Source organism: Oncorhynchus gorbuscha, linkage group LG07 (assembly GCF_021184085.1).
Source record: "Oncorhynchus gorbuscha isolate QuinsamMale2020 ecotype Even-year linkage group LG07, OgorEven_v1.0, whole genome shotgun sequence".
NCBI classification, from domain to species: domain Eukaryota; kingdom Metazoa; phylum Chordata; class Actinopteri; order Salmoniformes; family Salmonidae; genus Oncorhynchus; species Oncorhynchus gorbuscha.
The window spans coordinates 48,364,940-48,377,512 of record NC_060179.1 but is presented as its reverse complement, the minus strand read 5'-3'; the positions used below and the strand labels follow the sequence as shown (position 1 = coordinate 48,377,512).

General features: G+C 43.8%; 1 protein-coding gene across 6 annotated transcripts in view; it reads right to left on the bottom strand.

The window, feature by feature from the left end:
* Positions 1-1,657: 1,657 nt before the first annotated feature.
* The window catches only part of tdrd1 (tudor domain containing 1), a 47,184-nt gene continuing 36,268 nt past the window's right edge, over positions 1,658-12,573 (bottom strand). For 4 of the 6 annotated variants that reach the window (XM_046355139.1, XM_046355143.1, XM_046355142.1 and 1 more), the window contains 7 exons: positions 10,524-10,640; positions 10,261-10,377; positions 6,534-6,701; positions 5,886-6,215; positions 5,442-5,510; positions 5,292-5,332; positions 1,658-2,242 (listed from right to left, as the gene is read on the bottom strand). In XM_046355139.1, coding sequence (XP_046211095.1) covers positions 2,180-2,242; positions 5,292-5,332; positions 5,442-5,510; positions 5,886-6,215; positions 6,534-6,701; positions 10,261-10,377; positions 10,524-10,640 — 905 coding nt within the window. In that variant the 3' untranslated portion in view covers positions 1,658-2,179. Of the gene's footprint in view, positions 2,243-5,291; positions 5,333-5,441; positions 5,511-5,885; positions 6,216-6,533; positions 6,702-6,837; positions 6,894-10,260; positions 10,378-10,523; positions 10,641-12,573 lie in introns of those variants that run through there. The other 2 variants (XM_046355141.1, XM_046355145.1) reach the window with 2 other exon arrangements.

Sequence of the window (12,573 nt, the reverse complement as noted above, 5' to 3'; positions counted from 1 at the left end):
TTCTTTTCTCTCCAAAACTCTTGAACGTGCCGTCCTTGGCCAGCTCTCCCGCTATCTCTCTCTGAATGACCTTCTTGATCCAAATCAGTCAGGTTTCAAGACTAGTCATTCAACTGAGACTGCTCTCCTCTGTATCACGGAGGCGCTCCGCACTGCTAAAGCTAACTCTCTCTCCTCTGCTCTCATCCTTCTAGATCTATCGGCTGCCTTCGATACTGTGAACCATCAGATCCTCTCCTCTCCACCCTCTCCGAGTTGGGCATCTCCGGCGCGGCCCACGCTTGGATTGCGTCCTACCTGACAGGTCGCTCCTACCAGGTGGCGTGGCGAGAATCTGTCTCCTCACCACGCGCTCTCACCACTGGTGTCCCCCAGGGCTCTGTTCTTGGCCCTCTCCTATTCTCGCTATACACCAAGTCACTTGGCTCTGTCATAACCTCACATGGTCTCTCTTATCATTGCTATGCAGACGCCACACAATTAATCTTCTCCTTTCCCCCTTCTGATGACCAGGTGGCGAATCGCATCTCTGCATGTCTGGCAGACATATCAGTGTGGATGACGGATCACCACCTCAAGCTGAACTTCGGCAAGACTGAGCTGCTCTTCCTCCCGGGGAAGGACTGCCCATTCCATGATCTCGCCATCACGGTTGACAACTCCATTGTGTCCTCCTCCCAGAGCGCCAAGAACCTTGGCGTGATCCTGGACAACACCCTGTCGTTCTCAACCAACACCAAGGCGGTGGCCCGTTCCTGTAGGTTCATGCTCTACAACATCCGCAGAGTACGACCCTGCCTCACACAGGAAGCGGCGCAGGTCCTAATCCAGGCACTTGTCATCTCCCGTCTGGATTACTGCAACTCGCTGTTGGCTGGGCTCCCTGCCTGTGCCATTAAACCCCTTCAACTCATCCAGAACGCCGCAGCCCGTCTGGTGTTCAACCTTCCCAAGTTCTCTCACGTCACCCCGCTCCTCCGTTCTCTCCACTGGCTTCCAGTTGAAGCTCGCATCCGCTACAAGACCATGGTGCTTGCCTACGGAGCTGTGAGGGGAACGGCACCTCAGTACCTCCAGGCTCTGATCAGGCCCTACACCCAAACAAGGGCACTGCGTTCATCCACCTCTGGCCTGCTCGCCTCCCTACCACTGAGGAAGTACAGCTCCCGCTCAGCCCAGTCAAAACTGTTCGCTGCCCTGGCCCCCCAATGGTGGAACAAACTCCCTCACGACGCCAGGACAGCGGAGTCAATCACCACCTTCCGGAGACACCTGAAACCCCACCTCTTTAAGGAATACCTAGGATAGGATAAGTAATCCCTCTCACCCCCCTTAAGATTTAGATGCACTATTGTAAAGTGACTGTTCCACTGGATGTCATAAGGTGAATGCACCAATTTGTAAGTCGCTCTGGATAAGAGCGTCTGCTAAATGACTTAAATGTAAATGTAATGTAAATGTAAATGTCTTCAACTCATAAAACGAACATTGATAATTTGACAAAAAGTGAGATCTACAAGGAGCAAATGAGGGCCCAAATATCTAGCGAAGTTATTTCACACATAGGAAAATAAATATTGTTCTCTTATCTTAGATTAAACACATTTCTAAATCGGCATGTAGTCTGTGCTGTTTGGTTAGCCATCAAGAAATCTGCTCAAGTAAATGCTTTCATTTAATGTCACAAAACCATTCCATATCCCAAACTGAACTTGAATTAAAACAAGTAAATGAGAAACCATGCCTCTTCAACAGATGGTGGAACACTAAATGAGAAGGCACATAATCATGTAATCATCCTAACATTACTGATGCACTGACCACATGGTCACAAAACAATAACAATTCTAAGATTGCTTACTTCTTTAAAGTACAATTATGATATAGTTTATGATGAAAGTGTAAAATATGATTACATTTCAGTTAAACAATACCTAAAACAATTATATTAGCAATTTTAAACCAAAGTTTAAAACTAAGTCCTGATCAAGAGAGCCGTTCCATCATATTATATCCATAATGTAAATACCTTTCACAGCCAAGATGCAACATTCACCCACCAAAAACCCTTGAGGGAACATCCCAACTGAACTGCAAAGCATAAATCACTTAAACTGAATACCTTCATGTATTCATGAATATTCCTAGAACATAGTTGTGTACTCGTTGCGTATGGTAGTCACTTTGACAATCCACCTATTTTCTCCATGAGGAACAGAATGTGCTCTTCCAGTTGATCAATCTGTGAAAGAGAAGGGGGTTCAAAACATGTTGGTTCTACACTTTGGGCAGAAGATGGTCCTTAACACTAGAACCGCCGGGCCGTGAGGCAAACTAATCCAGGCCAATGTCGCACCCTTGTCGTGTCTATTTTAACAGTCTAATAAATCAATTTAATATACACCATCACAAAGAAACTCATCATTTCGTTTAGGCAGGTCTTAAAAAACAATTCATTTCAAAAGAACAGCATATTTAAAGTTATGTAACTAGTCTGTGCTTAGGCTATATGCTGCCACGACTGCTCATGTGTGTATCGCATGAAATAGGTTATTCTACAAAAAAATGGATCAAAATAGAACCCTTGAGTTGTTTGGCAAACGTAGGTGTTTCAGAAACCATAGAATCTGCTCTCTCCAATAGTTTTTTTTTGTTTTTTTGTGGTGAAGTCTTCAATTTATTATCAATTACACAAGGTGCACTGTTCAGTCTCTTCATTCACAGTTGATAATATTGTCAACCACCAGAATATTGTCTATTTAATCTTGCCTTTATGCTACTTATTATTTTTTGTGTGGAATTCGTTTTGATATAGTTCAGGTGTACTTTCAATGGGCATTATGAGATGGGCAACAAACTGTTGAGTGTCCTCGTAAAACTGCTTATCACAAACTCTGCGGTATTGAAATTCTCACAAAGTAAGTGTGTGAAAGACTTATTTAGGAAAAGTCAAGGACGGAGGGGGACATGACTAAAAATGGCAGCGATATTACAATTGTTAAATCACATGACACTCAAAAGACCATGTTCAAAAGACGTTGGCTGTTCTAGTGTTAAAAGAGCATAAGGTTCAATGAATGAGATTTCACAGAAACAAATCAAATCAGAAACAAGGGCCAAATAAATGGATAGCCAGCGCACAAAAATACATTTTACTGTACAGGTGCATCAAAGCTGGGACAGAGAGACAGAAACTGAATGTCACCACTAGCCTTAATCACTGTTCTAGCCCGGCTACCACTCTGTACGCTACCCTTCCCCCTAGAGACTACTGCCCTATGTACATCGTTATTAAACATTGGTCACTTTAATAATGTTTACATTCTGTTTTACCCACTTCATATGTATATACTGTATTCTAGTCATGGTTCATCCTATATAACTACTGCTGTACACAGCTTTTCTATTCATATACTGGTCATACTGTCTTACACTATTACAGTCGTGGTCAAAGGTTTCTAGAATGACAAATATTAATTTTCATCAAGTCTGCTGCCTCAGTGTCTTTAGATATTTTTGTCAGATGTTACTATGGAATACTGAAGTATAATTACAAGTATTTCGTAAGTGTCAAAGGCTTTTAATTGACAATTACATGAAGTTGATGCAACGAGTCAATATTTGCAGTGTTGGCAGCCCATTCTTGTATAATCAATGCTTGGAGTTTGTAAGACAATGTAAGCATTGTCCAAACATGTCAAACTACTTTCCTAATACAACTTTAGGTATTTTTTTATACGTAAATAATTGATCAAATTGAAGACGGGATGATCTGTGTTCAATACCGGAGGAAAACAAAGTGGAGCGAGGTTTTCAGGTCACGCGCCTCTATCAGAGTACACTTCTCTCTACCCTCGTTCTGAACAGTGTTACTTCTTAATTTCTCAAAGGAAAAACCTCAACCAATTTCTAAAGACGCATCCAGTGGAAGCGATAGGAACTGCAGGAAAGTCGATTAGAAATCTGGATTCCCAATGAAAACCCATTGACCAAAAAAATAAAAAATCTGAACGGTTTGCCCTCGGGATTTCGCCTGCCAAATAAGTTCTGTTATACTCACAGACATGATTCAAACAGTGTTAGAGACTTCAGAGTGTTTTCTATCCAAATCTACTAATAATATGCATAGCCTAGCTTCTGGGTCAGAGTAGCAGGCCGTTTACTTTGGACACACTTTTCATCCGGACGTGAAAATACTGCCCCCTGTCCCAAAGAAGTTAATGAGAGAATCACTGACATGTCAGCTGGTCCTTTTGTGGCAGGGCTGAAATGCAGGGAAAATATTTATTTGGGATTCAGTTCATTTGCATGGCAAAGAGGGACTTTGCAATTAATTGCAATTCATCTTCATAACATTCTGGAGTATATGCAAATTGCCATCATACATACTGAGGCAGCAGACTTTGTGAAAATAAATATTTGTGTCACTCAACACTTTAGACCACGACTGTACAGTGCATTTGGAAAGTATTCAGACCCCTTCCCCTTTTGTTACATTACAGCCTTATTCTAAAATGGATGTAAACATTTTTTAAAGGACTCAATCTATACACTCACACAATACCCCATAATGACAAAGCGAACTTCTTGCAGGAAGAGACTTGGTGGTTCCAAACTTATTCCATGTAAGAATGGAGGCCAGTGTGTTCTTGGGGACCTTCAATGCTGCAGAAATGTTTTGGTACCCTTCCCCAGATCTGTTCCACGACACAATCCTGTCTTGTAGCTCTGCGAACAATTCCTTTAACCTCATGGCTTGGTTTTTGCTTTGACATGCACTGTCAACTGTGGGACCTCTCTCACCTCCACAGCCAGTAGTGCCATTCCACAGCTGATGGTCATTTTCATTCCCCCCCCCCCCCCCCCATTTAAGAATAATAACAAAATGTGGAAAAAGTCAAGGTCTCTGACATCGCTCGTTCTGATATTTCCTAATTTCTTAATTTTTGGGAAGACTGTGTGTGTTTATTGCACTGTTTGTTCTAGAAACACTCATTTCAATGTACCTGCAAATTTGTGTACACGGCCAATAAACTTAGATTTGATTGAACAAAATAAATCAAATTAAATTCTGAAGCCCTATTTTGAGAGTAAAATATAGCAACAATCTTTCTTGGATGTGTCAGATTAAACAATTTATTTACTTGAATCATCTCTCATTAGCACTGTGAATTACTTTATAAGTAATTTTATCTACTGCGTGACAAAGTAACAATTACTGTGTGACCAAATCATGGCCTGGTGCCACCACCTGAATTTGTTAGTAGCAATAGTAGAAAAATGTGTTTCACCTTTTGCACCAAGTCCCGGCAGCAGCATGGAGAGGCATAATCTGGAGAACAAATACTTGAGTCAGTGCTTAACCAACAGCTAGGTAAAATGTGCCAATAATGGGTCAAAGTGATCAAGTAAGCAGTATCTGATGAGTCATTTGGACATACCATTCACACTTTTTGAGCAAATTAGGCTCTGTGGTTCCTTGGGTTCAGTATTCGTCGGGGCAGCATAATCTGAAAATACATGAGATTTATATATACAGCTCATCTAAAAGGTTTAATGTGCAATATTTAATTAGAAGATACTACAAACACAATGAGTAAGATGCAAAAAACAAAACAAATGGTTACATTGCCCAAGACATCGCCACAGTGCGGTGATCCTGGAGCAGTATAGGGGTTAAGTGCCTTGCTGAAGAGCACAACAGCAGGAAATGCCATCTATGATACCTAGAATAGCACCAGATTTTCCTGTCACACATGGGATTCGAACTGGAAACCGTCCAGTTGTAGGCCATTCTAACCTCTAGGCTCCCTGCCACACACTACAATATCCCTTTGATACTGTCTATTAGTACCATAAGAACACGGATATCTGAACTGACACACCAGTTACTGGAGCTGTGGCCGGCGTGACTGGAGCTGTGGCCGGCGTGACTGGAGCTGTGGCCGGCGTGACTGGAGCTGTGGCGATGATGGGGGTCTTGGTCTGGCCTGGCTCCTGTCTGCGGGTCCTGGCGCTGACAGTTTGTGTGCTCTGCAGCCCCTCTAGGATCATAGTGTTGAGGTGGCCCCCGCCTCGCTCTATTTGCAGGGTGACTGACAGCAGGTTGGAGTTGCCATCGAAGTCCTGGACAGAGGCCAGCACGCCGTCACTCAGCAGGGCACTGAAAAGCTCCAGGACCTCTACGGGCCACACTGACGGGAAATGCTCCTTACCTACAGCAGGGCCAGGGCCAAAGAGGCAGACAACATGACATGTATCATCTCAGAGCACTTGTTAAATACAGGGATGAAGACTCAGAAACAAGACACACAGGCAGTTGACAGGAAGACACAAGTCATAGATCATATCCCTCTTTATCTACAGAAAATGAGTGCCACAGAAACTAGACAGACCAGTCACACAGACATAGATCACATCTCAAAGTGCTCCTACCGGCCCAGACAGACACAACGGGACAAGATCACAGCTACAGGGCTAGGCGTTAACATCAGACTGTGCAGCTGACTTCTGCCTTGTGTGGCCCCTCTTACCTGTGAGGGCACAGCGGGCAATCTGGAAAGGGAGCTCCAGGAACTCTGTGGGGATGGGCAGAATGCTGGCGAAGGGGAGCTTCTCGGAGTTGCCGTAGTCAGCATAGATAACACTGGCCTCAGTCTCTGTGGTCTCCAGGAACACGGCTCTGTACCAATTCTTATCACCTGCGGGGTGAAACAACAATAGCTCTCCTCATCTAGAGGAATGTGGTCTACATGTACAGCGCCACTGAGATTGTGTACAAAAAAAATCAGTTGACAGGTGATGGACAACAGATGACTGTCCATAAAAAAAACTCACAATATGTTTGCCTTTGTACCGTATGCAGCTCATCCAAAAATAGTTGACTTGAACAACTTTTGAAGGACAAAAAGAGAATGAATTAATATTCGATTTCATCCATGTTCATGTGGCTATAGTCAAAAGGAATGTGTAGTCCACAATTCATACAATCAGGTCAGTACTTAAACACACTAATGGCCATTGTTTTCAGGCTGGTTGTATTGGTGCTAGCTAGGTACCGAGCTAAAGCTAGCTACCTACCCCAGAAGTCCAACAAATGATGCTTTATTACAAACGCGGTATTGTAAACACATCGTTCCTGGCCGGTGTTTGCACAGGCGGAGGTAGCAGTCCTGCTGCTGGGTTGTTGCCCTCCTACGGCCTCCTCCACGTCTCCTGATGTACTGGCCTGTCTCCTGGTAGCGCCTCCATGCTCTGGACACTACGCTGACAGCTCATCCTGGATGAGCTGCACTACCGGAGCCACTTGTGTGGGTTGTAGACTCTGTCTCATGCTACCACTAGAGTGAAAGCACCGCTAGCATTCAAAAGTGACCAAAACATCAGCCTGGTCCCCACCTGCAGAACCACTCCTTTATTGGGGGAGTCTTGCTAATTGCCTATAATTTCCACCTGTTGTCTATTCCATTTGCACAACAGCATGTGAAATGTATCGTCAATCACTGTTGCTTCCTAAGTGGACAGTTTGATTTCACAGAAGTGTGATTGACTTGGAGTTACATTGTTGTTTAAGTGTTCCCTTTATTTTTTTGAGCAGTGTATATAGAATTCAAAGAACACTTAACCAGCATGGCTACCACAGCATTCTGCAGCGATATGCCATCCCATCTGGTTTGTGCTTAGTGGGACTGTCATTTATTTTTCAAAAGGACAATGACCCAACACACCTCCAGACTGTGTAAAGGCTATTTGGCCAAGAAGGAGAGTGATGGAGTGCTGCATCAGATGACCTGGCCACCACAATACCCAACCTGGTTTGGGATGAGTTGGACCGCAGAGTGAAGGAAAAGCAGCCAACAAGTATTCAGCATGTGGGAAATCCTTCAAGACTGTTGGAAAAGCATTCCTCATGAAGATGGTTGAGGTCGGGTTTACAAAGCTGTCATCAAGGCAAATCAAATTTTATTGGTCACATACACGTGATAAGCAGATGTTATTGCAGTGAAATGCTTGTGCTTCTAGCACCGACAGTGCAGCAATATCTAACAAATTACACAACATATACCCAATACACACAAATCTAAGTAGGAATGAATTAAGACTGTACACATATGGACGAGCGATGTCAGAGCGGAACGGACTAAGATACCGTAGAATAGTATAGAATACAGTAAATACATGATGAGTAATGCCAGATACGTAAACACTATTAAAGTGACTGGTGTTCCATTCCTTAAAGTGGTCAGTGATTTCAAGTCTATGCTTATAGGCAGCAGCCTCTAATGTGCTAGTAATGGCTATTTAACAGTCTGATGGCCTTGAGGTAGAAGCTGTTTTTCAGTCTCTCGGTCCCAGCTTTGATGCCACTGTACTGACCTCGCCTTCTAGATGATAACAGGGTGAACAGGCATTGGTTTGGGGGGGTTGTTTTCCTTGATGATCATTTTGGCCTTCCTGTGAAATCGGGTGCTGTAGGTGTCCTGGAGGGCAGGTAGTTTGTCCCCGGTGATGCGTTGTGCAGACCTCACTACCCTCTGGAGAGCCTTACGGTTGTGGGCGGAGCAGTTGCCGTACCAGGCGGTGATACAGCCCGACAGGATACTCTCGATTGTGCAGCTGTAAAAGTTTGAGTGTTTTTGATGACAAGCCAGACTTTTTCAGCCTCCTGAGGTTGAAGAGACACTGTTGCGCCTTCTTCACCACCCTGTCTGTGTGGGTGGACCATTTCAGCTGGTCCGTGATGTGGTCGCCGAGGAACTTTCCACCTTCTCCACTACTGTCCCGTTGATGTGGATATGGGGGTGCACCCTCTGCGGTTTCCTGAAATCCACAATAATCTCCTTTGTTTTGTTGACGTTGAGTGTGAAGTTATTTTTCTGACACCACACTGCGAGGGCCCTCACCTCTTCCCTGTAGGCAGTCTCGTCGTTGTTGGTAATCAAGCCTACAACTGTAGTGTCGTCTGCAAACTTGATGATTGAGTTGGAGGCGTGCATGGCCACGCAGTCATGGGTGAACAGGGAGTACAGGAGAGGGCTGAGAACGCACCCTTGTAGGGCCCCAGTGTTGAGGATCAGCGGGGTGGAGATGTTTCCTACCCTCACCACCTGGGGGCGTCCCCTCAGAAAGTCCAGGACCCAGGGTCTTGAGCTTAATGATAAGTTTGGAGGGTACTATGGTGTTAAATACTGATCCTTAACTAGTCTCTCAAAGCACTTCATGATGACGGAAGTGAGTGCGATAGTTGTTTAGCTCAATTACCTTAACTTTCTTGGGAACAGGAACAATGGTGGCCATCTTGAAGCATGTGGAAACAGCAGAATGGGATAGGGATTGATATGTCCGTAAACACACCAGCCAGCTGGTCTGCGCATGCTCTGAGGACGCAGCTAGGGATGCCGTCTGGGCCGGCAGCCCTGCGAGGGTTAACACGTTTAAATGTTTTACTCACATTGGCTGCAATGAAGGAGAGCCTGCAGGTTTTGGTAGCGGGCCCTGTCGGAAGCACTGTATTGTTCTCAAAGCGAGCAAAGAACTTGTTTAGTTTGTCTGGGAGCAAGACAATCGTGGCGATGGGGCTGGTTTTCTTTTTGTAGTCTTATGATTTGTTTTGTGTTGTTATCCAGATTGAAGGTTATAACACACAAGTTTGTGAAGTGCTATTATTTAGTCTAACTTACTGATATTGAATATTACATTTTTATCTTGAGGTGATCGACTGTGTCCAATCCATTTTGGGGGTTTCCTACCTCGTGCTTTGACACCTTATCAGAGCAATCCACCATTTAGTCCACCACCCTAGTTCCTCATGTAAGCATATTGCGAATATTGGCATTCAATTGGTTTGAAAACATCCCAAAAGAGATGTGTGATCCATCAGTAGAACTCTGTCTTTCCAGAAAGACATTTATAGCCATATTGAAACGTTAGGTCAAATCTGATCATAAAGTGAATGGACGGCCATATTGCCAAATCCTGAGCAGCGTGAAAAAATGGCAGTCCGTTCACATTACGATTAGATTTCACCTAACGTTTAAAATGAGTGCTATTGAGTTAATGAGGTTATTTTATAGTGCCCTTGAAATGGGAAATATCTGATTGTTGTTGAAGCACTGCATGTGTATGCATTGTGTGAGGCACGGAATGGGTGTGTATTTTAGCAGTGATAGTGCATGTGTGTGTGTGCAAAGTCCTGTCCACAAGGTGATGAAAGTGTGTGTGTGTGTGTGTGTGTGTGGGGGGGGGGTGACGACTCCTCACCTGAAAACTGGGCACAGCATGCAGCTCCTGGCATGGGTTTGCACCGACTAGGCAAGGCCTTGGTGGTGCAGTATACAGCCAAGTCCATCATCACACTCTGCAGTCTCTCCACATACACTAGACCACACACAGACATAAATTAGTGTTCATACCGTATACACAGAACATTTGTGGGTGAGTCTGGTGTAATTGTACACCTGTAAGAATTGACATGGATTTTTGTAGACACAAAGAACGAGAGAAATGAGAGAAAGAGTCCTCACCATGGCTGGGGTTGAAAAGGTAGAATAGACTGGGGCTGACAACGGCTGCTATGCAAGGCTGGAAGGTCTCATTGCGAGGCAGCTCCACCGTCCTCCAGTCCAGAGGGAATTTGTCTGCTGAGGTAGATATCGTTCATCTGATTAGCAATACTAGCGTTAGCATTGACTAATGGTTTCCTTGACTGATGTCCTTAAATACAATTATTTCCATAGCTCACAAGTCACCCCTCCACCCCACACATATGCATTAGGGCTGACCCCAATTAGTCGACTGGTCAATTGTTTGGTTGTTGGTCGACCAGACAAAAATATGTCAACTAATCCATAGCGGAGGCCAAGACTAAAATCCAATTTATGCTTGATGGAAAATTGTGGCCGAAGGCATCATATGTGACACAATTGCAGAGCCTCCAGAGACATGCACGGGACAAATCAATCGCAGTACCGCATCGCAATTCGCTTCCCAAAGTTTGTAGCAGTGGGTAAGGCTCTGTGTAACGCCGCATTGACATGATTGGTTGATGGTAGGTGAGGGTGGTACATCACCGTAAATGCTGCATGGACAATGCAGACGTCGGCTTAACCATGCGCCCAGATGCACAATCTAATTCTCTCTATCCAGAATGCTCGCTTTCGACAATGTGCATATGTGGGAACTCCATCAAGATTGTTGGAAAAGCATTCCAGATGAAGCTGGTTGAGAGAATGCTAAGAGTGTGCAAAGCTGTCACGAGGCAATGGGTGGTTACTTTGAAGAATCTCAAATGTAAAATATATTTTGATTCATTTTAACACTTTTTGGATTACTACATGATTCCACATGTGTTATTTCATAGTTTTGATGTCTTCACTATTAGAAAACAGTGAAAATAATGAAAAACCGTTGAATGAGTATGTGTTCTAAGTATGTGTTCTCCCTTTCGATAACCACTCAGCGTGAAATGGGAAAGATATCAAGTGGAAATGACATAAAATAGGTCTACCTGATTACTTCTTATCAGTGCTGGACTTGGACTGAAATAGGTTCCGGTACTCATTTTGGGTGCTGGTACGGTCTATATTTAGGTGCAGGAGCGCCAAAGTTTTGAGCTAATATTCTAAGAGGAACAGGAGCTAAAGCATTATAAAGCTCCGGTGCGCTCCTGCCCAAGTTAGGCATGACTTCTTATCCCTAGCACAAATAGCCTACAACTGTGTCTGGAAACGTTGCCCCAGCTCACCGGCGCTGGAAATTTTTACAATTTTTATTTAGATTGGGATAGAATTTTGATTAACCACATGACAATGGTTGAGATATGAAGACGTTATTATAAATGAAATTGTTTCATGAAAATGTGCCGATGAAAAGTAGAACTGGTAGATATGGTAAGATAAATTAGCATTCCACTTGAGAAAAGTTGCAGACTCTTACCGGCAACTTAATGAAAGTAATGGCGGAATCTGCGAAAGCCAGCAGGAGCGGGAGAATAGTTGGATCAGGTTAAAGAAAACAAATATTCTGGTTATCTAGATCTCTGGCGCCCTTGAGGCATTGGTCTTATTTCATCAAACCGTAAGTTCAATGCATATAGTTGATTTTATTAAAACACATCGCTGTTTGGCCGGGCGTCCAGCTCTAGGAATTGTCTTGGTGGTTTGAAACATCTTCAATTTAAGAATGATGGAGGCCACTGCGTTCTTGTGGACCTTCAATGTAGCAGAAATGTTTTGGTACGCTTCCCCAGATCTGTGCCTCAACACAATCCTGTCTCGGAGCTCGACAGATAATTCCTTTGACCTCATGGCTTGGCTTTTTGCTGACATGCACTGTCAACTGTGGGACCTTATATAGACAGGTGTGTGCCTTTCCAAATTACGTCCAAATCTATTGAATTTACCACAGGTGGACTCCAGTTAAGTTGTAGAGACACCAATGATTATCAATGGAAACAGGATGCACCTGAGCTCAATTTCAAGTCACATAGCAAACCCGCTGAATATTATGCAAATAAGGTAACTTGTTTTTTTTTGCAAAAATGTCTAAAAACCTGTTTTCGTCTTGTCATTATAG